At 45.0% G+C, this 24941-nt stretch overlaps 2 protein-coding genes across 3 annotated transcripts in view; one reads left to right on the top strand and one right to left on the bottom strand.

Annotated features, from left to right (window-relative positions):
* Window positions 1-2226: 2226 nt before the first annotated feature.
* Window positions 2227-6587, bottom strand: TOMM34 (translocase of outer mitochondrial membrane 34). The gene is made up of 7 exons (XM_086474789.1): window positions 6473-6587; window positions 6286-6385; window positions 5905-6057; window positions 5077-5237; window positions 4665-4809; window positions 3886-4012; window positions 2227-3369 (listed from the first exon to the last, which is right to left on the bottom strand). Exons 1-7 carry the CDS (start codon window positions 6585-6587, stop codon window positions 3271-3273), a joined length of 900 nt encoding a protein of 299 aa, XP_086330915.1. The 3' UTR covers window positions 2227-3270.
* Window positions 6588-6814: 227 nt separating this feature from the next.
* STK4 (serine/threonine kinase 4) overlaps window positions 6815-24941 on the top strand; it is a 47874-nt gene continuing 29747 nt past the window's right edge. The window contains exons 1-10 of one of the 2 annotated variants that reach the window (XM_086474641.1): window positions 6815-6857; window positions 9513-9593; window positions 10438-10566; window positions 12466-12580; window positions 13098-13262; window positions 13647-13814; window positions 14376-14513; window positions 15160-15288; window positions 15730-15783; window positions 17596-17782. In XM_086474641.1, the coding sequence (XP_086330767.1) occupies window positions 6826-6857; window positions 9513-9593; window positions 10438-10566; window positions 12466-12580; window positions 13098-13262; window positions 13647-13814; window positions 14376-14513; window positions 15160-15288; window positions 15730-15783; window positions 17596-17782 (1198 nt within the window). In that variant the 5' untranslated portion in view covers window positions 6815-6825. The remainder of the gene's footprint in view (window positions 6858-9512; window positions 9594-10437; window positions 10567-12465; window positions 12581-13097; window positions 13263-13646; window positions 13815-14375; window positions 14514-15159; window positions 15289-15729; window positions 15784-17595; window positions 17783-24941) is intronic. The other variant, XM_086474642.1, reaches the window with a different exon arrangement.

The following is a 24941-nucleotide window of genomic DNA, read 5'->3' as shown; positions in this document are numbered from 1 at the left end:
GCATCTTGTGAAATGTAGTGTGGAACCCAGCCTGGTTCAGTTGCCCAGGAAATGACAAGTGCTGATGAATCATCATTTTTAGTGAATTTATTGGGTTCTGTAGTTTTATTTGTTCCTGTAGCTGACACTAATAAAGAATTAATGCTTCCACCCCCAATGCATGGGTTGGTTCCCTTTGTAGAAAGACAGCAAATGCCTTGTCTCCGTTTCATGCAGGTGGAGGGATTGACTTAGGTCAGGCTGCTGTAATTAGTGTTTGAAGCTTGTGGTGCTGGTGAGGTGGCATTCCTGAGAGCTGACAGGAAGAAACATATGGGATTAAATGAACAAATTGCCAACCAACAGGCTCTGCTGATCCTTTCTGACTTTCTAGGAGCGTGGCTTTAAGTAAATTTCATGCCATCTGCCTGGATTTTATCCTTTCTAGATGGCCATTTGTAACTTCCTTTTAAAAAGCACTATTTCCTTTTGTAATGGGTGCTGTATGCCTGCAGCGGGACTGGCACAGGGTGTCTTCTGCTGGTCACCACACCATGTGTGTACGTGTCTGTGGTGCATGGGACCCAGCTTTTGAGGTATTGTGGAGTAGCTGTACGTCAAAAGCCGCTTCTCCAACGCGTGTTCCTGACCAGTGGTTTCAAGGAGTCACTGATGGGCCTGAAAATATTCATAACCCCATCATGTCCCACTGGGAAGCTCCCTGCTCACAGAGGTAGCTGGGACCCATTATTACTGGGGTCTGCTCTCTGGGCCTCTCCCAGAGCGTGTTGCTGTCATTGTCTTGGCCTTAATGCTCTGCTCTTCCTAATTAGGGAAGGAAGTTCAATCCCTAGCAGCTCCTTGATACTTGAGACTGGCAGTGTATTGACCTTACTTGACTGCTTCCTTGAGCACACCTCCATCAGCACCACCTACCTTCTTTCTGTCCAACTGGTGTGCTGGTGTTGCCACCTCGTTCTTCCTTCTGTGCTGTATCATACTCTCACTTCAGCTTGCTGCTGAGTCATCCCTCCCACCTCTTGCTTTCCTTCCAGCATTTTAATAGAATCGTTTACACATTTGCTCCTGCATGATGTCTGCTCTGCTCAGCTGGGACTCTTCCCTGGGGCTGTTCTTCATTCCTTCTTCTCACCTTTATTTGGCCGATTCTTCCTCTGACCTCCTTAGATATTTCTTTTCCTCATAGTGGATGCCTCAGCCTGAACTGTGTGTATCTCCTTCTCAGTGAGATGTGTATAAAGGACTTGAATCCACTTAATATTCAGGACCTTCATTTAAGTTTTTCTCCCAAAGTGTAACTGGCTGCAAGCTTTTATGCTTTGTTTCTAGATGAAAAAATGTGTATTTGCATGAGTGTAATGCATATAAGGAGCTGGAATGGAGCTGTACAGGTGAACTTCATTCTGCTGTTGGCCAACTCCTCTGCAACCTTTTTCCAGGTGTAACAGGGCAGTGCAGATGCACCTGTGACATCACCTGCTATGCTAGATGGCTTGGCTGGAGAAGAGAGCTGTAAAGCTAGAGGGAATACAGAGTGGGGATCAAGGAACACGGGGACATCAGAATAGCCTAAGACAGGACATGAACAAGGACCAGGGTCTTAATGTTTATCAGAAAAGGTGAAGTTGAAACTTGGATCCCCATGTGTACTGGAAGATAGTGGAAAGTTTTCAGAGTAGCTCCCCAGCTGAACTCCTTGGGGAAGGTGGAGGCTTTAGGGAGTTAAGGCAGGAGCAGCGATGCAAATGTGACTCTGGAGTCTCCAGTCTGGAGTAGTTGCTGTGGCTTTTGAAAGGGGTGGATGAAGGTGTACCTCTGTGGCAAACACTCTCTGGCTGCCCCTGTAATCCCTCAGAGGGACAGTCTGCTTTCTAAACTGTTCAGTGGGGCACCTGCCTGAAACACTGACTGCTGGGGGAAGTAAGGTGGGAAACAAAGGTATTTGAACTCTGGCTTATGGGCTAGCTTCCCTCTCCTGGTCTGTATTGCAAGTTGGCTCAGGTCTAGTGTCATCCAGCATCTTGACTTTAGTTGGAGCGCTCTATCCATGCACAGTGCGCAAGGCTGAGCAGTGGTTAGAAACCCTGATGTATTGTCACTGTCTGACAGAGGCAGGCACTGTACAGCAGCGCTTAAAGTCCTCTGACAAAAAGCAGGGACAGTATGAAGTGGTTAAAGTGGTGCAGTTCCCCCATCCCATCCACCACATAAAAACGACAGTTCTAAAGTGAAAATAAACATGGCTTTAATGAGAACTGGTTTTAACGGTTCATACAATAACTCCAAGTATCTCTTTACCTACCATTTTAAGTCAGTGCCATCAATATCAGGTAAGGAGAAGATCAGAAAGTATAAACATGCATTGAAGTAGTAAGCCAGAACCTCAGTTGGGATGTTACTGCATATCCTCCTCCCTATAACACCCAGTAGCAAATGCTCCAAAAGGCACAGAGGAACTAAAGTGGTTTTTAAAAAACAAAACAAAACAAAAAACAACACAAAAAACCAACTGTAAAATTCCCAAGCACCCAGAATCTGAAAGAAGTAGTGCGCACTGTAACAAGGCAGGCTTAACTTGCTGCTGTTTTCTTAATAGGTGCAGAATAATTAAAAATAAAAGAAAGCTGCTACTGTAAATATCTGCCCAGCCACACTAAGCAGCAGAAACTCAGCTGAGGGCCAGCAGGCATCAAATGGGAGAGGGAACAAGCTCGGCCCTGTGCAAGTAACTGTGCCTCTGTTACACGAATGGTAGGTGGTGCTAGGGCAACTGCAGCAGTTCCTGCAGCAACCTCAGTTAAGTAACAGCAGCACGAGTGCAGCAAAACTGTCACCTGAATAAGGACAAAAAAGCCTCTATAGCTCTTCAGAAAGAGAACAGCCACTTCACATGCATCTTAGCCAACATGGAAAGAGTCCCTGAGGCCAATAGTTACAGGCAAGTTGACTTGAACCAGGGAAGTTAACCATGGCAGGGGGGTTGGAACTACGTCATCTTTAAGGTCGTTTCCACCCAAACCATTCCATGATTCTTTATGCCTCTCAGGGAGGGCATTAAAACTTTGAATGATCTTAGAGCCAGGTAACAGAGTTTGATACAGATTGAGTGTCTCACATTCATTGTGCTGGCACAGAACCCGTTACATCTCAGCAGCAGCGGAAGATTTCAGTACCGATCCTGCATTAACATTGGTCCCTGGAACAACATCAGAAGGAAAAAAAGCTTTCTTCTGCAGTGGAAAACAAAGCTTTCCTTGTTGCTTGGTTACCCTAGGCTCTGTTCAGTTCCTGCAGTAATCTCAGTGCAGCTGTGTTCTTTGGTTCAGTTTTCAACAAGCTCTTGATATCGGCAATGCTTGATTTGTAATCCTAGGAGGAGAATATTTTGTAAGTGTTAGTGCATTAAAAATGCAGTCTAAGGCTGCAGAATTACTACCCAGTAACAGAGGCAAAGGCAACAAAACTAAGCCTGTGACCCCCCAATTGCTTGAGCACTGGCAAGGATGTGGCTGTTCTAAAACATGCTTACACTAGGGCTGAGAAGACAATTTAATCACTCAAGGGGGTCTGAGTCCAACACCAACGCGGTATGTTGTCCAGTACTGCCTACAGAATCTCTCGCCAGACACGAAAAGATAAAGCTCAACACAACACGTAGCTGCTTTCAGCATCTCCAGAAACAGGACCTGACGCTGAGAAACTCACAAGATCCAAACAGCAAAGTGATGTGAATGAAAATCCCCCCTCAGTCCATACAGGTCTCAGCTACTTGATGGCAGGTGTTGTCTAGCACAGAAACAAGTTCTAAAAGGCATCTCTGGCCCTGATCACGCATGAACAGGCTTCCAGTCCTAGCCTAAAACTGTTCAGAAACTCCTGACTTACCTTCAGTTCTTTATGTGCTTGAGCACGTCTGTAGAGTGCCTTAACGTTTTTGGGATCTAACCTCAGAGCTGCCGTGCAGTCCTGTACTGCTTCCTTGTATTGCTTCAGGGTCAGGTAACAGAGCGCTCTGCAACACAATGGCCTGGTTAGAGAGCTCTGGCTAAAAGCAGCACCTACTGCTGCAACACCCAGAGCAGATCCCAGCCAGCCCCAGCACGGCACAAAGCACGACTCCAAAACCAGTCTTTATCCTTGTACGTTGTGTCATCCTACTCCTTGAGCTCAAGTTTGTTTCAGTCAAAAGGAGGGGAAAAAAGGGAAATGTTTCAGTCTGAAAAAACCCAACAGGATTTTTAGAGCAACGTGCTCCAAAGCTAAGAACCTGCACTTCAAGGATGCAGGTTCCTCTCTATACCGGTCCAGAATACACTCTGCTTGCCACAATTGCCTTAGAAGTACTTTGAGTCTTTAAGTATAGCAGTCTGTAATTTGCAGTTCACGGTGCAGCAGACGCTACTCCAAATACCACCGTCCTGGCAGACAAGCATTAGAAGGAGAAATCCCTGAGCAGCCCTAAGCTGTGTCTCCCAGGGTTTTTGCAGTACCTGTTCAAAGAACGTTATACAAACTACAGGGAAGACTGCACTTGGGGTGAACATGTGTGGGTGTTCTTGTTTTATTCCTTTGTTTGGGAGCAAACATTAGACAGCTCTGTCAGAAGTACCATAGTGGCTTTTATAAAGGGCCAAGAAGTATCTGGGCAAAGAGCTGAGTAGTACCTGTTGGTGTAAGTCGCACATTCCTGGCTGAGCTTTAAACTCTCACTGTACTTCTCAACTGCTTTTTTATGGTTTCCTTTCTTGACAAGTTCATTTCCTTCTTCCTTCAGAGTTCGAGCTCTCTCCGTACCAGCAGCAGTCTGGTCTGGAAACAGCATGAAAGAATGCAGAACGCTATAAAACCGATAAGAGCAGTGCAGCCTCTCAGAAAGCAAACATCCCCATACCAGAGGTGAGACAGAGAGACATCAAAGGATCCAGAATCAACCAAAAAGGCTGTGGCAGACCAGGCCCAAGTTTCTCCAGGCCTCAGCCCCAGCTGCAGACACTGCCAAGCAGGCATGGCAGCTGTCTTGTTCATCACCCTTCTGAGACACAGGGCTCTGTGCCCTGCCCAAGGACACACTCTCACCTGGTTCTCCCCTTGGTACAGTTGCGGGAGGAGTGTTTGCCCCGGGGGCTCCAGCAGAAGGAACACTCCACCTCGTCTGGGCAGAAACTGGGACGGTGGGAATTGGCGGGAGCTTCTGGCGCCAGTTCACACCATCCTTCTCCAGCAAGGCTTTAGTCATCCTGGAAGAGACAGCTGGCAGTCACCCTGTCTGCTGGCTGGACGGGCTGTGCAGTAGCCAGTAGGGTTACTTTTTAATCTGGCTCATGTACGGAGGACAGGACCTCTCCACTAACCCCTTTACATGCATCTAAACTAAGTTCCTTCTACAGACAGGACATTAACGGAAGGACCTTCTTCATGTCAGCAGGGCTAAAAATATCACAGGACAAGGACTGGGACTAGTCAGTGCACAGGCGAGCAAGGGATGTGTGTGTCAATCCTCAGTCAGGCAAGCGATGAGGTGACGCAGACAGCTCCAGGAAGAGAAAGGGCTATGACAGCCTTTAAAGCCAGTCAGCACAGGGAGGCTTAAAGGACGGGGCACTGGAACTTGTAGTTTATGATTTCCTTTAAACCAGGCACTGAGCAGAGCAGAAGCAGCCCCAGGGAATTCATTCCCAGCCCTCACCCCGCACCTTGAAAGGAGCTAAGGGCGCCAGCAGGCAAAGGGAGCACGGCCAGCCCTTGCGCGAAGCAGCGTCAGGGGCCTCGGTCGCTTCGCTTGGCTGCTCGGGACCCAGCTGGCTCCTGACACGGCTGCAGGAACAACTCAAAGCTCGCAGCAGCAGCAGCGAACTATTCCCCAGCCTTTCGGTACGACCCGCTGGGAGCACTGTGCGGCGTTACCTGTTGACGCCGTCGTGGGCTGCCTGCACGGAGCAATCCACCTGCAGCACCGTCTTGTAGTCCACGTAGGCCAGCTGGTACCTCTCCAGGGCCTCGTAGGCTGAGGCCCGCCTGAGGAGGGGTTTGATCCCAAAAGGGACCAGGTCGAGGGCGCTGCGACAGAGGGGAGAGAGCCGCCGGGACGGCGTGAGCCCGGGGCGGCCTGGCAGGGCGGGCGGCCTCAGGCAGGGCCGCGGAGCCCCGTCACGGCGCGGGCAGGCCAGGCCGCCGCTCCTGCGGGGCCGTCCCCGTCCCTGCCTCGCCTCCCGCCCGAACCGACCGGTGGGGAAGCAAGTGAACGAGCCCTCGGGCCCCGCCACCCCCGACCCCGCCGCCGCTCACCCGCTGCAGTCGGCGACGCAGAGGCTGCAGGCACCGTCCTTGAGGTGGCAGGCGGCCCGGTTGGCGAGCAGCACGCTCCGCTCCTCGGCGGCGGCCTCTCCTGCGCCGGGACACAAGCGGGAGAGAGGCTTAGCCGCGGCCCACCCGCCCGCCCCCCCGCCCCCGCCCGGCCCGGGGCTCGCCGTACCTTCGGCCTCCAGCAGCGCCAACGCGCGGGTGTAGAGCGCGGCGGCCGGCCCGTACTGCCCGCGGCGGAACTCCTCGTTGCCGGCCCGACGCAGGGCGCTGGGCGATGCCGCCATCGCGCCGCCGCTGCCGCCCGCGCCGGGCCGGGGCAGGAGGAGGCCACGCCCCTCCCGGTGGGGGCGGAGGGGCGTGGCCGGCTCAGACCACGCCCTTCCCTGCCGGGGCGGCGGGGAGGGGGCGGGCGCTCCCCGCTGGCTTCCGGCGGCGGGCGGAAGCGGTGGCGCGGCGCGGCGGGCTGCCATGGAGGAGTGAGGGAGCGACCGGCCGGCTGACCCCCCGCCGCCCCGCAGCGCCATGGAGACGGTGCAGCTGCGGAACCCGCGCCGGTAAGCGGCGGGGCGGATGGCTGCGGGGACCGGGGGTGCTGCGGGCAGGCCGGCCCGTCCCGGGCCTGAGGGCTGTGGGCGCGGGGCCTGGCGCCGGCGGGAGCGGGGCAGCCGGCCGCGCTGAGCTCCTGCTTCTCTTCGGGGCCCCGCCGGCGCACGTCGCTCCGAGCTGGCGGGCAGCGGGGCCGCTCCGCACCGGGACGAACCGGGCAGCGCGGGTAGATCCGTGCTGTGACAGCACCGAGCTCAAGTGGAGGAAGAACGGCTTAAGCTAAAATACCGGAGCCTGCGGAGAAGGCACTGGCGGCCGCGGGAGCTGACAGCGGTCAAGGCGGCTGTACCGAGGGGGTACTGGCCCGCGTAACGACGGAGCCCCCGGTGCCGCCTCCCTTCCCCTCTCTCCGGGGGAGCTCTGCGGGCCGGTTGGCCGCCCGGTGCCGGGCCCGGCCGTGGGGCGCAGCGCGGGCGCTGCCGGCTGTGCCGCTGCCCCGGGTGAGGGGCGAGCCCGGCTCACGGAGGGGCTTGAGGCGAGCTCCGAAGGCAGCCGTGAGCCCCCTATCTCCGGGCGGCACCTGCGGCGGCGGCGCTCTGCGGAGGGAGTTCCCGGGGCGATCGGCGGCGGTTTGAATGAAGCATCGGTCGATCGAAATACTATCGGTGGTTTGCAGCTGGGTCCCGGGGAGCGCGTTTGGCGGCAGACAAAGGAAACTGCTGGCTCTGGTCTGCAGGGGCACAGCCTTTTTTTTTTTGGTTAAAGAAGACAGCGATGTATCTCCTTTTAGAAGAAAAGCAGTCTGGTTTTGTTCTATAGCTGCTCATGCCAGTGTTGAACCGGAGGGTGATTCCAGTTAGATCAGAATAACGACTTAGGCGAGGCCGGGGTCGTGTTGCTGTTGTGTATCCACGTTGTGTGACCCTGCAGTGAAAAGGCAGAGCGTGTCCTTGGCCGCGGCGAGTGCGCGGGGCGAGCGGGACACCACGAAGTAGTCGCGCTACGGGAGTACAGCAGAAATGAGGTGGTTTGATGCAAGCGCCGTAGTTGTCTGGTTATTGCATTTGGGTGTGTGAAAAGCCTTTTTTTTCTTCTTTTGATAGAATTTAGGCCTCAGCAAGAAGGATCTGCCTCTCACATCACCACTTTTTGCCCTCCTTGGAAATGGCAGCTTGTACGGTCACCAATAGATAGATTTCATTTTTCCCTTTTCTCCTCTCCCACACCTTCCTCCCTCCACATTTTGACAAGGACAAGTGACATTCTCTTAGTTAACGCTTATCTTTGCAGGGAAGCTGGTGACTGCTTTCAGTATTTCACCACTTCCTGAGTCTGCTTCTTTATAATGTTTCCTTTGCTTCAGGAAGCCATTGTATGTACTCCACGCGTGAGCTGCTCCTCCTGTATGGCTTTTGTGCATAAACATAATAGCCAGGGATCAATGAGTGGTTTCTCTCTGTTTCTAAAGTAATTGGAGGGGGGAAATTACATATTTAGTATCAAAATTAGCATGCCTGTGGCTGGAGTTGTGATCTTTAACAGCAGCAGCAAGAGCTTTCAGTGGTAATCTGCACTTGCAGGCGACTGTGCACGTTTCATTTTAAATGCTGCTGTCTGTGAGACCAGTGAGTTCTGAAAACTCCGAGACTGATAAGTTTCTGTATTTCAAAAACTCGTATGAGCTGGTTTGGGCAGTTCAGAAGTTTTTTGTTTGGGTGTTTTTTGTGGTGGGGTTTTCTTTGTTTTTCAGATTATTTTTTTTTAGTCCATGTGAAAATGAAAGAGCACTTGTTTGTGGGCTACTGGATACAGTTTGTTTGACAGTAAAATACGTTATTTTTCATGTAGCCCTTAGCTATTTCAGGAGGTTTCTTGGTAAATTGCTCTCCAGTGTGGTAGAGGTGGACTGAAACAAATGCAGTTGATCTTGTTGCATTGTGTATGGAATCTCCCTGAAAGTTGTACTAGGGTGAGGGGGGCAAAGCGAAGGACCACAGTACGTACATGGGTTTTTTCCCTAGGAAGTATTTCAGCTGACTCTTAACTAGCGATGTGTTGAAAAGAGGGATGGACCAAGCAGTGTTAAGATCCTAAGAGTCAGATACCGGTTTCCCTTCCTGTTTTTTTTTTCCTGATAGAATTTTCCTAGTATGTGTCCACGCCCACAAAGTCAAGATCTGAACTTCCGATGTTAAGAATGTACAAGTGAGACCAGTGTTGCCCCCTTCCTCCCAACAGATGTATTCCATGTATACCCCAAGGCATCAGGGAAGGCCATGTTCCCTTTTGCATGGCCTTAGTCCATACCCTTCTGTAGCAGGTATTGAACTTTAGCAGGTACATTCAATAGCTGCAAGGCTCTGCAGTGTTGTGTTGGGATTTGACCACCAGCACAGAGAACCCGAGATGTGTTTCCACTCAGAGGAACTGTACATTTGTGTGCCTGGTCGAATTCTGTCCTCTGTAATTCCCAGTCCTTTTTTGCTATTGGATGCTAATAACATTCAGTCTCTTGGTTAACTGAAATAAACTCACTTTATAACCAATTTACTTCATGCTCAGCCTTGCGTACATTTAAGCGGTGCTATTTATTCTTCTGTTTCAACAAAGCCCAAACTGCTGTAAAATTAGATGTAATAATTTCTCTATTCTTACACATACAGGCAGCTGAAGAAGTTAGATGAAGACAGTTTAACCAAACAACCTGAAGAAGTATTTGATGTATTGGAGAAGCTTGGAGAAGGGTACGTGTTCTATTCCAGTGTGCTCAACGTTTCTCTAAGAACAAATCTATGTAATGGATACATGTTCAGTGGTCTCTGATTTTTCACTTTTGTCATGATCCTGTTCCTGCAAAGATATGCACTAGCATAGTGACTGCATTTGGTTAGTAACAGAATGAAGAATTTGTTTCCTAAGAATTAGATATCTTAATCCAAACAGTAGTGTACAACTTGGCAGTAGGGAGTTAAAACATTGTTGAAAAATGCCAGTTTGGAGTTGATAGAGCTCTGTGGGAACTCAAGAGGTTTTCTAGTTCATCCCTGGTAGCTTCTGCGGAAGATCCACATGGTGGAAATAGACTTCTGTTGTGTTATTCCACTTGGTAAAGCAGAACGTCATGGGAACACTCGGTGAGTGATGTGTTTGCTGCCTTAAGCAGTTCATTTAGAAAAAAAAAAAAAAAAAGAGTTGTAAATCTGCCTGGCTGCTGGAAGTAAAGAAGCTGGAAATAAGACAGATAATATCTGACAAGAACAAGCAAACCTCTGACCAGAGCTGTAGCTCTTACTGCTGGGAAAAAAAGAGAGAATTGTGTTTGTTGAATGTGTGTAAAAGGCCCTTTCAAAGCTATTGGCAGTGTAGTGATGGTTGGCTCCTTTCTGACTGCCGCAGTGTGCTGTGACTTATTTGTATTATTACAGTGTTTGGGAGCTAGGATGATTTTTACATTAAAATACAAAATATTTTTAGCAGGAGGATAGTTTATTTTTTCCTGATGTCTGCACTTGCAAAACGCAAAACCGTTAACTTTTGTGTTTGTAAAATGTTACTGTATTCAGTGTTTGTTTAATATTTTGTTCGTAGTTCCTATGGCAGTGTGTTCAAAGCCATTCATAAAGAAACGGGTCAAGTTGTTGCGATTAAACAAGTTCCTGTGGAATCTGACCTGCAAGAGATTATAAAGGAAATATCCATAATGCAGCAATGTGACAGGTAAATGTGTACTGCAGATCCCGTTATCGGCACACAAAGAAAAGTATTGCCTGCGATCTGGCGTTTTATCAAATAAAAGCCGTGATGTTGCCTTAAATGTTTTTTAAAAGGCTGGACTTGTACGATCAAGTTACCTCCTATCAGCTGAGTCATGTTAACTGACCCTTTGGGTAGTGTTAACCCAGCACAGGTAAGACCTTAGCTTGCACCGAGGGAGCGTTCAGCTGAGTCCAATAACCTTGCACTGCTGCCAGCCGAGAGCCACGCGCGTGAGCAGCTCCTGCGGCCTCCCCGTGCGCCGTCACTTGTGGAACAGCGGGAACTTGGGTGTGTGCTGGGACAGCGCTTCCCGTGCCCGAGGAGATGATGAATTCTGAACAAGTTTTGGTCTGGACATAGAAAACTGTTAAAAGAGGGGGTTTTGTTTGTTTGTTTTTAAGGGGCGCGTGGATGAGAGCCACTAATGCATGACTGCTCTTGCATGTGCATCATCATCACGCTGTCATCTGCTTGGTGGCAGAGTTGTCCTTCCCGGCCGTTTTCTGCCTGCGCAGGTTCTAGTGCGGTGCAGGCTGGCTGCTGATCTGAGCATCCCCAGGATAGCTTGCTGGCAGTGCTGCGGGCTGAGGGTTGGCTCTCTGGGTTGTCTTTGCATGTTTCTTATGGGAAAAGATGTTGCACGAACTTAGCTAATGGGGAGCCCATGGGTGTGGAAGAGCTCCTCTCAAAGTGTGTCCTAGGCTGAAAGTTTAAAGTACACTGCTTTATTCTGGTATTATGAATCTAGCCTTGAGAAACACTACTTTGATGGACTTCAGACACAGGAAACCATTTAAAACAAAAGACGTTAGCAGTATATAACTGTGGTCCCAGTCAGTTACTCTGCCTGCTCAGTGAGAGCACTTCACTCTCACTATCTTTAAATGAAGGTGACTGGTGGCACAAGTTTAAAAGAATTTGTGATAAATCTTACTGTGTAACTTAGAAAGCATTATTAGGTGTCTCTTTCTTAAAAGAAAGTATGTATTGCATTATAAGCCTTACAGTTATGAACAGCAGAGGGAGTGAACCACTGGAGCATCACGTTTTCTGTGCAAGCATTTAGGGACACTGTGCGGTGTGACTGACTTGCTAGTTTTTCAGCTTTTCATTGGAAAATATTCAGCAGAGAATAGATTAAGTGCACTTTTGTTCCTTAGCTGTATTCCTGTAAAATCAGGAACACTTTGTTAGTTTTCTGCTTTACCTTTTCCAGAGGACAGAGGGTTATTCTGACCATTTACCAGATTGTTGGCTCTTTGGGCAGCCAGGTAGCTGGCTGTGAGACACAGTCTTGGGTTGTACTGGATTCCTAAAATACATCGTGGACTAAGCTGTAGAAGATAGTAGGTACATGTGGTAGTGGGGGAACATTCCTCTTGATGAACATGATAGGTATTTTCCAGCAAACTTTGGACCTATTTAAAGTTTCCACTTTGTTGCAAATGCTCTGCAGCAGCTTTACCAGGACCTGCCATGGTCTGTTTCTCATTCCCTTGTCCTGCTGCCTTGCTTGCCACAGCACTGACCTCGTTGTAATCCCATTCAGGGAGCTAAACCAGATTGAAGGCTAATTGCTCCTTATTTCTATGGATTTATTTTCAGACGGTTTAGCTCCCTGAACTGACTTAGTGGCAGGTCAGGTGAGCACCGCTGTGGGGAAGAGGCTTGGTAGGACTGCAGTAGGCTTGTGCGAGTTCAGACCTTTTTGGAATGCTTTTGGTCAGGCTTTCAGTGGCACTTGAACTCTGAATTTCTAAAACTTACTTAAGGACTCTGCAGTGTATTTTGCTTCTTCAATTATGCTGCTTACTGGTATTTGACCCTTTTGTTTTCTTCTTCTTTTTTCACATTTCATAGTCCTCATGTGGTGAAATACTACGGCAGCTATTTTAAGAACACGGACCTGTGGATAGTCATGGAATACTGCGGCGCTGGATCCGTGTCTGATATTATTCGATTACGAAATAAAACTGTACGTCCTTTCTCCTTTGAATGTACAGGTGGGATACATGGGTGTCCAGCAGCTCGAGGAAGCTGAGTAGTTTGGGCATAATTCTCACGATGTTCCATGCCTGACGCGACTGGAGATGCAGGTCCTCCGTTCCTCTGAAAATGAGCAGGCTGAGCACATGGATCGAGTTTTGGTTGTCTGGATAGTGTAACTGGTGGGGCAGATTTTAGTGTGTTGGCTTTCCTGAAAACCCAGACTGATTCTGAGTAACAGACTATGCTTTGCCTTACTTTGGTTATTGCAGGATAAGAAGTGCTAGTTGGGAAAGAGTTTGGTGAAACGCAGTACGTGTGAATATGTATGCTAATCTGATTCTGCTACATAATGCTGTAAGTTGCTAACTAATTTCCCATTAGTATGGCAACCTTTAGTGAAGGCAATTAAATGGCAATTAGAGAATCTCAGGAAAACAGGCTGAAGCAGAATAGTGTTACATCTCTGCAACTGATAGCTGGGCAGTAACTCTTCCTTTCTTTAGCTCACAGAAGAGGAAATTGCTACAATAGTGCAATCAACACTGAAAGGACTAGAGTACCTGCATTTTATGAGGAAAATACACAGGGACATCAAAGCTGGAAATATATTGCTGAATACAGAGGGACATGCTAAACTTGCAGATTTTGGAGTGGCAGGGCAACTTACAGTAAGTAAACCCAAGATGTCTTTGTAACCTGCATGCGAGTGTGACGTGCTTGTGGAGACTTTGAGAAATTGTTCTAAACTGGTTTTTAGCACTTTATGTCAACATAGTGAGATACTAAACCGGCAACGCATTAGAGTAGAGCTTCCTCTGTGGAAGCTGCTATACCTAAGTAATGGTTTGCAGTAGCATTTGCTGTTTTCTTTGGGATACCTGTGACTTCTGTAAGCACATTTCAATTCCTCTTTCCTCTGTATCCCAGTCTTGCTGAATCTATTAATGTGCGTGCACGCAAGCGGAAGATAATTTGGGTGATAATTCATTAATGAATGTTTGTGGCTAATACAATTGCCATTTTCTGGATCTTTATCCTGTTCTTCTTCTCAGGACACAATGGCAAAGCGGAACACAGTTATAGGGACCCCATTTTGGATGGCTCCAGAAGTGATTCAGGAAATTGGGTATAATTGTGTAGCAGACATCTGGTCACTGGGAATCACTGCAATAGAAATGGCTGAAGGAAAACCACCATATGCAGATATTCATCCTATGAGGGTAAGCACTGTGGCCTTTTGAAATGTATTGCTGTATGGAAAGGATTTGCTATTATAGCTGGTTGAATAACATATTAACATGCCATCTTGCTTTTAATTTAGAGTAGATGATTTGTTTTCTGTCAGTTCTTTGTGGTGTTCATTAAATAAAAAACAGGTCCTTGAGAAGGAGAATCTGCATGGGAAGGAAAACCACAATCCTCTTCTGTTAAGACATAGCTGAAGCTCCCTGTGTTGGGTGTGAAGAAACATATTTTCAGCTGTGTTGTCCAAAGTGATTTTTTTTCTTTATGCAAACACAAATTTTTAAGACTTAAAAATGGCAGATTCACACCTTTTGGGGCACAATGGCTCAGACAAGTGTAAGCACCTAGTGAGAGAAGTCGGATTTCTTGCTACTCGATCGCTCTGAGCAAATTTGTGAATATCGGCACAACCTTCAGAAGCAAAATTGTGATGTCTGTCATTCTTTAGTACCAGTGTATGTTTGCATGTATTTATGTTGTACTGTTGGAAAGCTTTAAACTTGGTATGCAAATCTGGAATGTTCTTCTGTTTTCAGGCGATTTTCATGATTCCTACCAATCCACCTCCAACATTCCGGAAACCAGAGCTCTGGTCAGACAATTTCACGGACTTTGTAAAACAGTGTCTTGTTAAGAGCCCGGAGCAGCGTGCTACTGCAACACAGCTTCTGCAGGTCTGCCTCTTCTTGCGAGAACATAAGCTGTAGAGAAGGCTTGCTAGGGTGGGCGGTGCTGCCTGTCTGCTGAGATGTTGGTTTCAGTTCTTGCTGCTCCTGCTCGCTACAGATTTTACTTTTTAGTATCTGATTTTAAAAATCTTACCACTCAAGTTCAACTTTTCAGTTCTTCTCTAAGAACCAGTCTAATGTCAACTTCCTACTTTTGTCTTCTCTGGGTTGTGGGGTTTTTTTTGTTTAGGTTTTTGTTGGAGGTTTTTTTTTACTTTCAAATTTTCACCAGCACTGCCAAGAAACTGCCCCTTAAAACACTAAAAAGGGGAGGCTAAATGCTCGGAATGGTTGAGGCCTAGTGGTGATCTGTGTAATTGGTTCTCGACAGCCAAACTGCTAAGGAAAGAAATGAGTAGGGTTTGGGAGGAGAATGAGCCCAAGGTCTCACAGCAGTAGTGCCTTTGGAGCATGGTCTAGTTTGGAGGATGGGAGGCCTCCCTCCTGTGCCAAACAGAGGTATTGGATTTTTATTTTAGTAATGTTTTGAGTTAAACCTTAATTTTTATTGGAAGGAGGCCATAGTAACAGTGTTTTTCTGTTAAATCTTGGTTTGGATGCGGTGCTTATTTGTTTTTAACATACTTCTCAGCATCCATTTGTTAAAAGTGCCAAAGGAGTGTCAATTCTGCGAGACTTGATCAATGAAGCAATGGATATCAAGCTGAAACGTCAAGAGGCCCAACAGCGTGAACTGGATCAAGATGATGAAGAAAATTCAGTGAGTATTTAATAGCAACAGTGTACAAAGTCCAAACTCTTTCTCCTTTCGTAAGGCTTAGCTGCTTTGATTTTTGGTTTCGTGATATTTTGTCCAATTGCTCATGAATTTAACTTGGTTCTCGAGCTTTCTCCTTTATGACTGCTTAAGCCAGTGCTTGGTCCCTGCTCAGTTTTGTATTTGAGGGGGATAGCCAGCACGTATGGCTTACTGTTTAGCTTAGATTGTAGGTGGAGACCTGTGACTGAATATGTCTACGAAGTAATGTATGCAAAAGGCTTGATACGTTTTCCCAGTTGGATTATATTATTTATGCTGTAATGAGAATTTTTCATTGCAGGTTCAGGTCTTAGACTGCTCTCCTAGTATAAAATAACAGTATAATCCGTGATGCACTATGATATAAGTATGTTGTGTTGTTTTACTATTGTTGTGCTTTAGAACCCCCCTTATAGAAACTTTCTACCACACAAGAGCAACCGACAGAAACCTGAGGTGAGGGCATGACAAGTGTTCAGGGGATTGCTGTGAATTTAAGTTTGGGCTCCTTGTTTCAGTGGTTACAGCATGTGAATATGGAAAGCATGTTGAAAGCTGTTTTTTGAACTTCTGCCTGCTTCAACCTGAATAAATGAAATGGGCAACAAAAGGCATTGTGTGCCAGTCCTTTGCAGAGGTTAAACTTGAATAGCATGGTTCACAGTATCTGTACGGAAGACCTTGTTCATCTAGATTTCCACTTCAGGACCACCTGTTTATTCAGTGTGGAAGTAATTTTATTGGTTGTGTTGCCATGATGTGGACTCTGAGTATTGTCCCTTCCCTTTCTTTTTCATTTCTGACTGATCTGGAGTCACGTTGCTGAGAGATGGTGTCTGTAGTGGAGTTGAGTGGCCTCCGTCAGTGTGTGTGTGTGTTTTCCCAAAGCTTCTCTATTCCGTGTCTGCTAGCAGAAAAGTGTTCCCAAGCACTTCCCAAGTGCTGTGGAAATTTCTGCTGTAGTCCTCTGTTAAATGACGTGTAGCCAACAAATTTATTACTTCCTCTCACCTGCTCATCTCCACATAAAATTACTTTTCCTCCCTTAAAATCTTGTGTAGTTTTCTCCTCCTCTTGCTCTTGATTTTGAGGTTGGGAAGTAAATTATATAGACACCATTGACAGAACAGATAAAACACATGAAACACCTGAACATGGAGTGGTGTACTTTCTTTCAATGACATTGAGATGGAGTATTACAACTTGACGTGCAAGACCTGTGTTTTCCCTCTAGCGCTACTACAGATCAGTAAGCCCATGGTCACATATAAAGAACTATGAACTTCATCCTTATAACAAAGACGAGCATCTCCTCCAAGGTGAGGTGCCTAGAAACTCTACTGTAAACCTGGGAAGCGGATTCTTTTCTTGTGGTTGGATAGCTGGTCCACGTTTCCAAGAAACTAAATAGATTGTGGAAATTTTGACCTTGTTCTTCATGAACTCCTGGTCACAATAGATACTTAGTGAAGCACATAACACCTAATGAAACTACTCCCTCTGGCTAACGTAACTATCTGAGCAACGAGAAGTTGTCCTACAAGAATTTTTCAGGAGCTTGTGTTTTCATACAAAGTCAGTCTCTTCAGCCTTGACAGCAACAATTCAAACTTCTGCAATATTAGTACCTGCTAACAAATGGAAAGAGAAGAAATAATTTTCATCTGAAAAAAGTGGCTGGACTTTGATAATTTATTTCATTCCTTTTTAAAAATTTGCAAATTCAGTTCATTTTTCTTCAGTGTTTCCAAAGTTTATAGCAAGTAAAACTACCTAAATGTTAAAGACAGACTCCTAAAAAGTAGGGTGATTGTTTTTCTTCAGTGTGCCACATGCACTCCAAACTTAAACCTGTTGTCGTCTAATAGCTAGTGACTCTTCAGTGAACTTCCACTTGAGATAGGGGGTTTAGGTCAACCATTGAAACTGGCAACATGAATAGAAACCCTAATGACTGAATGAGTCTTGTAATCTACTGTTAGGGACAGGTCACCAGGTCAGAAATTAGATAAAACTTGCACTGAGAAGTTTCTGCTGATTATTTATCTGTTCTCTTATTTATCATGCTGGCAGAAAAGCATGAAGACTTTTCATTACCTGTTTGGAGATGACAGGGAGAGAACTAAGTGCATAAAACATGGTGTCGCTTCTATGTGTATCTGTGAAAGTCTCTGAATTAGTAAAACTTGCCAGTGTCCGTGAATACAGACATTCTTCATGGGACTTGACCACCGTCAGTAAAAATGTATTTATGGCGTCCTTGCACAGGAAGAAGATGAAACCGATTCAGGTACCATGGTGAGGGCGAGCGGAGATGAAACTGGTACCATAAGAGCTGTCAATACGATGAGTGATGGCGCCAACACAATGATAGAACATGATGGCACCTTGGAATCCCAGTTGGGTACGATGGTCATAAACTCAGAAGAGGAAGAGGAGGAGGGCACCATGAAAAGTAAGAAAACATCTTTAACTTCTAGAATATTACTTAGGCTCTAGTGTGGGCTATGATACGTATTCCCAACCTGCTTTGGTATTTTTGGTAGCTTATTGTGATGTCTTTTGGTTGCAGGGAGCTAAAACTCTTAGGTCAATGCCCTCTGGCAATAGAGACTAGAGACACTTTCTAGGTCCAAGTTTAAAGCCATCCTTTTAGTCTTGCACTTGGTATGGCTGATGAGTTGTGCTCAATTTCTATAAGCTTCTGTGCTGATCAAATAAGATCTGATCGTAGCTAGTAGGCGTTTTTTTTGTTGCTTCTTTTTTGTCTGTTTTGTCTTTTTCACAGAATGTAGAGGAGGGAGACTCTAGCATAGGGTTAATAAAAAAAAAAAAAATTGTGTTGCTTTAGAAGGTGGTCTGACTGTAACCTGACATCTGAGAACAGCAAGTCTGTTTCAGAACCGATGGGTCAAATTAAGGGCTATGTTTCTGAAACAAATATCTTGCACCTTTCAAGCACAGCAAGGCACACTGGGAGGAGCTAGCATCTCTCTAGACTTGTGTGTTTCTTCAGTGTTACTTTAATTGCTAAGGACAACTGAATAAACTGTCTGTTGCTGTTTTGACACATTCAAGTTGAAATCCGCTTCACCCTAAAATAGAAAAGCTAACTAACACTACAAGCCTTGTCATGGGATGTAAGATTTAAAATAATGTGACTTTGATCCCTGATAGTCTGTGGAAGATCTTGCAGCTTGAGCTGGAAAAGAGTTAAAAATGTTTCTTTGAGTGAAGAAATGGCAGGGAGACCCACTCTGGAAAGGTATGACTAGAAGAAAAAGAATCTTTTCTCAGTTATGGTTCCTCATAGAAATCTGTTCTCGCTGATTGGGTAGTCTCAGCAGTATTGAGACAGAGGTAGTCAGAGATGACTCAGCTGGCCAGCACGGGTGTTTGTTCAAGGACTGAGGAAAGTGCTGAGTGGGGGCTCAGCAGTAGTAAAATATGACCATCATAGGCAAGGCTTGTTCTTTCAGCTCTTGCACTGCTTCCAAAGACTTCCTTGACCATCTGACTTTTGAACCTTTAGCTCTTGTGGGAGAGGAGAAAATTCTTACCAGGAGTTTGGAAAAATCCTTTTTGCAGGAATTTCTGTGTTGAAAGCTTCTTCCATGTGGGGGCCCTCTAGACCTTGTGGAAAGATACTGGTTTTGAGAGAGAAATTTCAGTAGAACCCGTTTAAGGAGTTTTCCAAACTTTGGCAAACACCAGTTCAGCACATTAAAAGACAGAGGTGTCAGGCCAGGTAGCGTCTTGTGGCAACAAAGATGATGGAGCAATGCTGTCAGGTTTTGTGGAACAAGGTAAGTCTAGCAAGGAGATGGGTAGCTAGAGTAGCTAAAAGGTCACCCGAAGAGTGGGAGATATTAACAGCCTTAGACAAACCTAGTGAAGTCGCAGCTTCTTTGCAAATAAACAATGCTGTTAGTTTCTCATCCTCGGTGTGTATTGTTCCATTTTGTGATTCACAGTAACACAGGTTTTACTGCCTGGGGTGCTTCTGTCCTGGCTACCAAAGGTGTGTGCGTGCCTCTTCAGTTTATCTTCCTGTGTTTGACGTGGGCGTAGCTTCTTGCCATCTTTTTAAGATTGCAGTGCTTGTGACTCAAAAACACCTCATGCTGTCTACGAAGTACTGTACAGAGGTTTGAGGAGATGCCTTTGATAATATCTCTTTTTGCAAGGACATACTCTCATTTTGAGTAGAATCAGTTATAAGGATATAGCGATGTCTTTAATATAGTGCCGTATCTAACCTCAAGAGGGAGCTCCCGAACAAGCTCCAAGAGCTGTGGATCTCTGACTAGAAAGTCGAGTTTGTATTTTAACCCCCCCTTAGACTTCAGACTTCTTAAAAACACACTGTTCTTCGACCACTGCTGTGTGGTGGTATTCGAAGCTGAGTATGCGGCAGAAGTGCTTGAGCAGCTCTGCCTGCTGGAGGAAGCATTTTGACATCCTGGGTGCAAGGGATGGTTGACACTGATGCAGCTTTTGTGTCGATGAAACCCAGCGGCACTGGGCACTCTCTGCTGCAGGTTGTGCTGCATTTTAATAACTTGTACCTCGATTCCAAGAAATTTAATGAAAATGATTGTACCAGACTAAAAATTAACTTTTCCTTAGCACCTTATTCTCCTCCTCCCCAGTAGCATAATTCTGAAATTCTGGCTGCTGCACAGAGCAGTTCTGTGTTTGTTTCTTGGACATACTGCAAGTGCCTTTGAGCAGCTTGCCGTTCATGTGAATTGCCTATAGCTCCAGTTTTTTCAGCTTGCCATTTCCATATTCATGTTCTCATAACATTCAGTTAAATTGATTTAACTGTAAAGCTCATCAGCCTGCTGCAGAACGCTCTGGAGCAAGTTCTTTTTGTAATCTTAAATACAAATGTAATAATGCTGTTTGGAAACCACTGAGTTTGAAGAAGCTTCATTGATTCATGTTTTTAAAGACGTCTATATTTCATTTGGCAGCTTGTGTTATGACTCACAATAAAACCTGTTTTAAGTCAATAAAAAAGTTCTGATTTTTCTTGCACAGCATTAGTAGGAGAATTTAGCTTCCCTAGGTATAGTGGGCTTTTTCACTGCCGGCTTCTGAGCTTCTGTTCTAGCCTTTTTCCTGATTTTAAAAAAAATAAATCTGTGTCTTCACCAGTTTTTGGTTTGGTTTTATTTCTTTTTAATGTAAAAAGTGTTTATGGGACATTGAAATATGATGCTTTAGGTATGGCTGTCTTAGGAATCTCTAGCAAACAATTTCCAGTAGCCTTGAAAGTGATTCTTGCATAAATCAATTCATGACTTTTCAGGCTCAGAGGAAAAGCATTCGTAAATTCCAGTATTTTACATTGTCGGGAGAGTTTTGGTTTTAGTCAATTGAGCTGTAATTCAGTTTGCTTAAATTCTTTCATTTGCTTGGCTTTTTTCTGGGCACTCGATATAAATACTCAGGCAGCATTAAAAATGTCACTGTGACATTCTGTTACGCATTTTGAAAGCACTCAAGTGATTGCCTGAAACCGCAGATACTACATTGTGCTGCGACACATTTTACTTATAAATCGATTGCTAACAGATTGCTTATGGATTGCAGTTAAACTAGTCCAGGAAAACTTTGGAAGTAGCTGAAGAACTAGAGATGAAGAATGATCTGTAGTAAGACATTTCCATTGTGCTTGAGATCTGGAATAACTTTTGAACTGTTAATATGTCTGAATTTTATTTTTTTTTTAATTTTTCTATGAGAGAATATATAGTGCTAGTAAACAATGCAGCATTCTTTACTCTTTGGGTTTGTTTTGCTTTTTCTGCTTTATTTGCTGTAGGTCTTTAGATAGTGGAAACTTGGCATAAGTTTGTCCCTTCAATTCAGAGAGCAGAATATGATGTTATTGTAAAGCAGATAAACATACTGCCTTCTTGGATGCTGCAATGCGATCAGATCCAAGTGAAATAGGATCTAGTTTGTCTAATACTGTAATCAGTGTTATTTTCTATGTTAAATTGCCTATTGCTTGTTTAAGCACCAAATAAAATGACACTGGAGAATGTAGAACTGCCAACAGTGGTGTGAGTTGGGCTGTCTGGTTTTTGGGTGGAGATGAATGAGGGATCTGGAGACGGTGGAAGAATTGTGGGTGTGGGGTTCCTGTTAATGCGGCACATGTTCAGAAGAGGTAGCCCAGAAGCTCTAATAACGCTGTTGCCTCTGCCATGATAATGTAAGGTGCAAGTGAAAATTCTTAGTAATTTCTGAATGTTTCAAATAAAAAATTCTGGGCTTCATTCTTATAATACAGTTAGGGGTGGTTTGGGTTTTGTTACGCTTTTACCATGCTTGCACTGCTAAGCATGGTTGTGTCCTTTTAAAAAGATATTTCCCCTTTTGAGGGGAGATGGAGTTTCATTAGCAAATTAAATGAGCTGAGATGCAAACTTGGCGATTTCCTATTAGAAAAACGATTTGGAGTAAGCTTGTTAGTCTTGGTGGCTTTGCAAGACATCCAGTGAGTGACACTTAAACCTAAACCAGAGAAGTGTTACTGCCAAGACTTAAGAAACTTTTTTTTCCCCGCTAATTAACCTCTAATTTTTCATGTAAAGCCATGACTGTAAAAGCTGTAACGTGAACAGCAGAACGAATATGGATGGCAGAAGCTTAAGGTGATCAAATTAATGTTATAATTGAGTAAAGTATTACTGGTATGTAGCTGAGGTAGCTATAGGTGGTGTAATATCAGTAGTTGTCCAAAAAAGTGCAGGTGCATGTTACCCAAATTGCTGATGCAGGTACTGTAGAGAATAGCTCCGCATCTTGTCAGGATTTACGTCATGTGTATGTCAAAGATATTGGCTGTGTTTTGCCTCTGGTTTTCTCTGTAGACAACAGCTCTTCGTAGCGCCTCCCATTACTTAGTGTTATTAATGTTCACTGGTACACTTCTGTGTTTAAAATAAATTGGTCCTTTTGGGCATAATTGGGCCATAAAACACTTAGCGTTATGCATTTAAAATAACACACTGTTTATAGAAACACCTACATTAATTAAATTCTTCTCAAACTTTAAGCAGCATTATACTGCCACTCTTGAGGTGTGGAGAATACAAATCTTCACAGATAAGTTTTCCAACTGTGTTACTTTTTGATTTTTTTATCTTAACAGCAGCCTTGCTGGCAAACTTAACGTCAACAGTGACCAGCACAGGTTATTTATGAATATCAATCCTGCAGACAGGATTTTTGAGCAATGGTAGGAGCTGTGTGTGCTGTCATCTTGTTGTGGGGTTTTTGCTGTGGGTTTTGCTTTTTCTGTTTGAATAATGGCAGGCTACTGGACCTCTGTGCAGTGTGCTGGCAACTGAAACACTGGTTTTGTGCAGACTGAAGCAGCATGAAGAAAAATTAAGTCCAGGATCTAAGTTCAATGCTGATCCATCTTTGATTGTCCTAAATATTTGACAAAGCTAAGACACAGTTAATAATCTGTTAATATTTATATTTTCAGAGGCACTGAAATGGGAGAAAGAGGTGTATGTGTTTAACACAGCTATTTTTGCTGTTCCTAACACTTTGTTATTAAGCACTCCTGCATTTGTAACGGTGGGGGAGAGAAAGTAGGGAGATTATTTTTTTTTGTGGACAGAGCATTATCTTGAGGAAGATGGGAAGTGTGACTAACAGAGTTGAGAATAGCATACAGGAGACAATGTGTTTCAGGAGACTTGACCAATAGACAGAGTAGTAGTAAATCACTTTGTAAGTATCTCTGTCCCATATGCATGCATATATTTGCGCGTACAGGCAAACTGTAACCTACCCGTCTCTTCTGAGAATAAACTCACTACCTACTGGATCAAAATGAACCCTGGCGAAAGCTTTTCTCCTGAGCAGGAATGAGGAAAACTCTATAAACTCTTAAATTCTTTAATTGCAGAAGTTTGAAACCAAATTCTTTTTTACCAGTAGATTTTCAGGCTTCAGGAAAGAAAAATGTTCACTGCTGTGGTGTTTTCTGTTCTCTCTAGATAAGCAAATGAGTTTCTGGGTTGTGAATAGAAAGTGTGATAGCAAATGCCTGCTTGGTTATATGACATTTGGGGAGCCAGAGCTCTTACCCACAGCCTGCTGGACCTGAAGACTCCATCCCTGTCGAGGAGGTTGTTTCTTGTTAAGATTAATCAGAACCTGAGGCAGCTGATGCAGGATATGGAAATGTTCACTTCTTTCTTGATGCATCATCACGTCTCACTGCCTGCGTCACATGCTGCGGTCGCTGGACTAAATTAGCAATCAAGGCTAATGAGGTGAAAGCCGTATGGTGTCCACAGAAAACTTGTGATGGAGGAAGAAAGCTGCTATGTATTTGTAATCTTTTCTGAGTTTTTATGTAAAAGAGATCCAAAAGGAGGTAACCTGGTCTTAAACAGCTTTCATTACTGTGAGGATTTCCTCCTCTTTCAGAAAGAGTCCTCAGTTAGATACACCACAGCTTTGGATGAATGTTGGTGCTCTTTTCCTTAGATGACTTTGATGTCTTACATTCATTGAAAGAGATTAGTTAGGATACTTAGTGTTGCTTTTTATCGTCATTTAGGAGCTCCTTCTTAATAGCAGGACCTCTCAGGTATGTTCTGCTTTGATTTAGTTTGAGATAGGTCATAATTATGGGAAGGCTTGTCCTCATAAGCTTCGATAGATATGAAGTGTCGTGTGCTCTGCTTTTAATGTGAGGAAATCTCAGCTTGTGTTGCCATGGGGTGAATTCATTAATGATGGAGCACTTTTTGCTCTGGTTGAATAAATTGGCATCTCTCTGCTCTGCTGCATAAAATGACTCAGTCCTGTTCATACTGTACAAATGATGCTGTCCAGCTGCTAAAGTTCATCTGTGATCTCTAAGAAATAGCCTGAAGCAGATAGAACAGCAATTCCATTTGAAATTTAATATTAATGAACTGTTGCTTGCATATAATCATTAGGCACGGTTTTGTGCATGCTAAGTATGTGTGCATTTTAAGCCTTAAAGTTACATAATTCAATCTAAAGCAGACAGAAGCTGACTGAGACTACTGGGGACGAAGCCTGTTATGTGAGAAGTCAGTGGAAGATCTATGCTTATTTAGACCACTAAAATGAAAGATGACACTGGATATGAGAACTCCTTAGGAAAAAAAAAAATTACAAAAGGGCAAGGAGGGAAAGTGAATGCTATAGAGGATGATGGTTTGAATGCCAAAGAGCAGAGGCTTGCTTCAGAGCAAGTGCATGTACACTGGCTACCCATAAACTTCAGACGGGCAATGAGGGGGTTTATAACTCCAGGAGAACAGCAAGCTTGTCAGCAGCAAGGACAGCGCAAAGCAATTGCTTTACAATAGCTCTTGATCCCTCTGTGAAAGGGACTGTATGATCTTGTGTACAGCAGAAGACTGCTGCTTGTCCCAGGGGATCCTTTGTGGCATTGGTCTGACTACAGGCAGTGGTAGCCCTGCTTTCTTTAAAGGTAACATGAGTGCTCTTCACTGCATCTCTGCAGAGCTGTTTTGAGCTCCTGCTCACAGGAGAACATCTTCCTGGGCCTTGTGCAGGGTGTTGTGATACTTTCC

The sequence above is a fragment of the Leptosomus discolor genome, chromosome 17, assembly GCF_034619465.1.
Source record: "Leptosomus discolor isolate bLepDis1 chromosome 17, bLepDis1.hap2, whole genome shotgun sequence".
Classification (NCBI taxonomy): Eukaryota; Metazoa; Chordata; class Aves; order Leptosomiformes; family Leptosomidae; genus Leptosomus; species Leptosomus discolor.
This window is presented reverse-complemented; position numbering and strand designations above follow the sequence as displayed.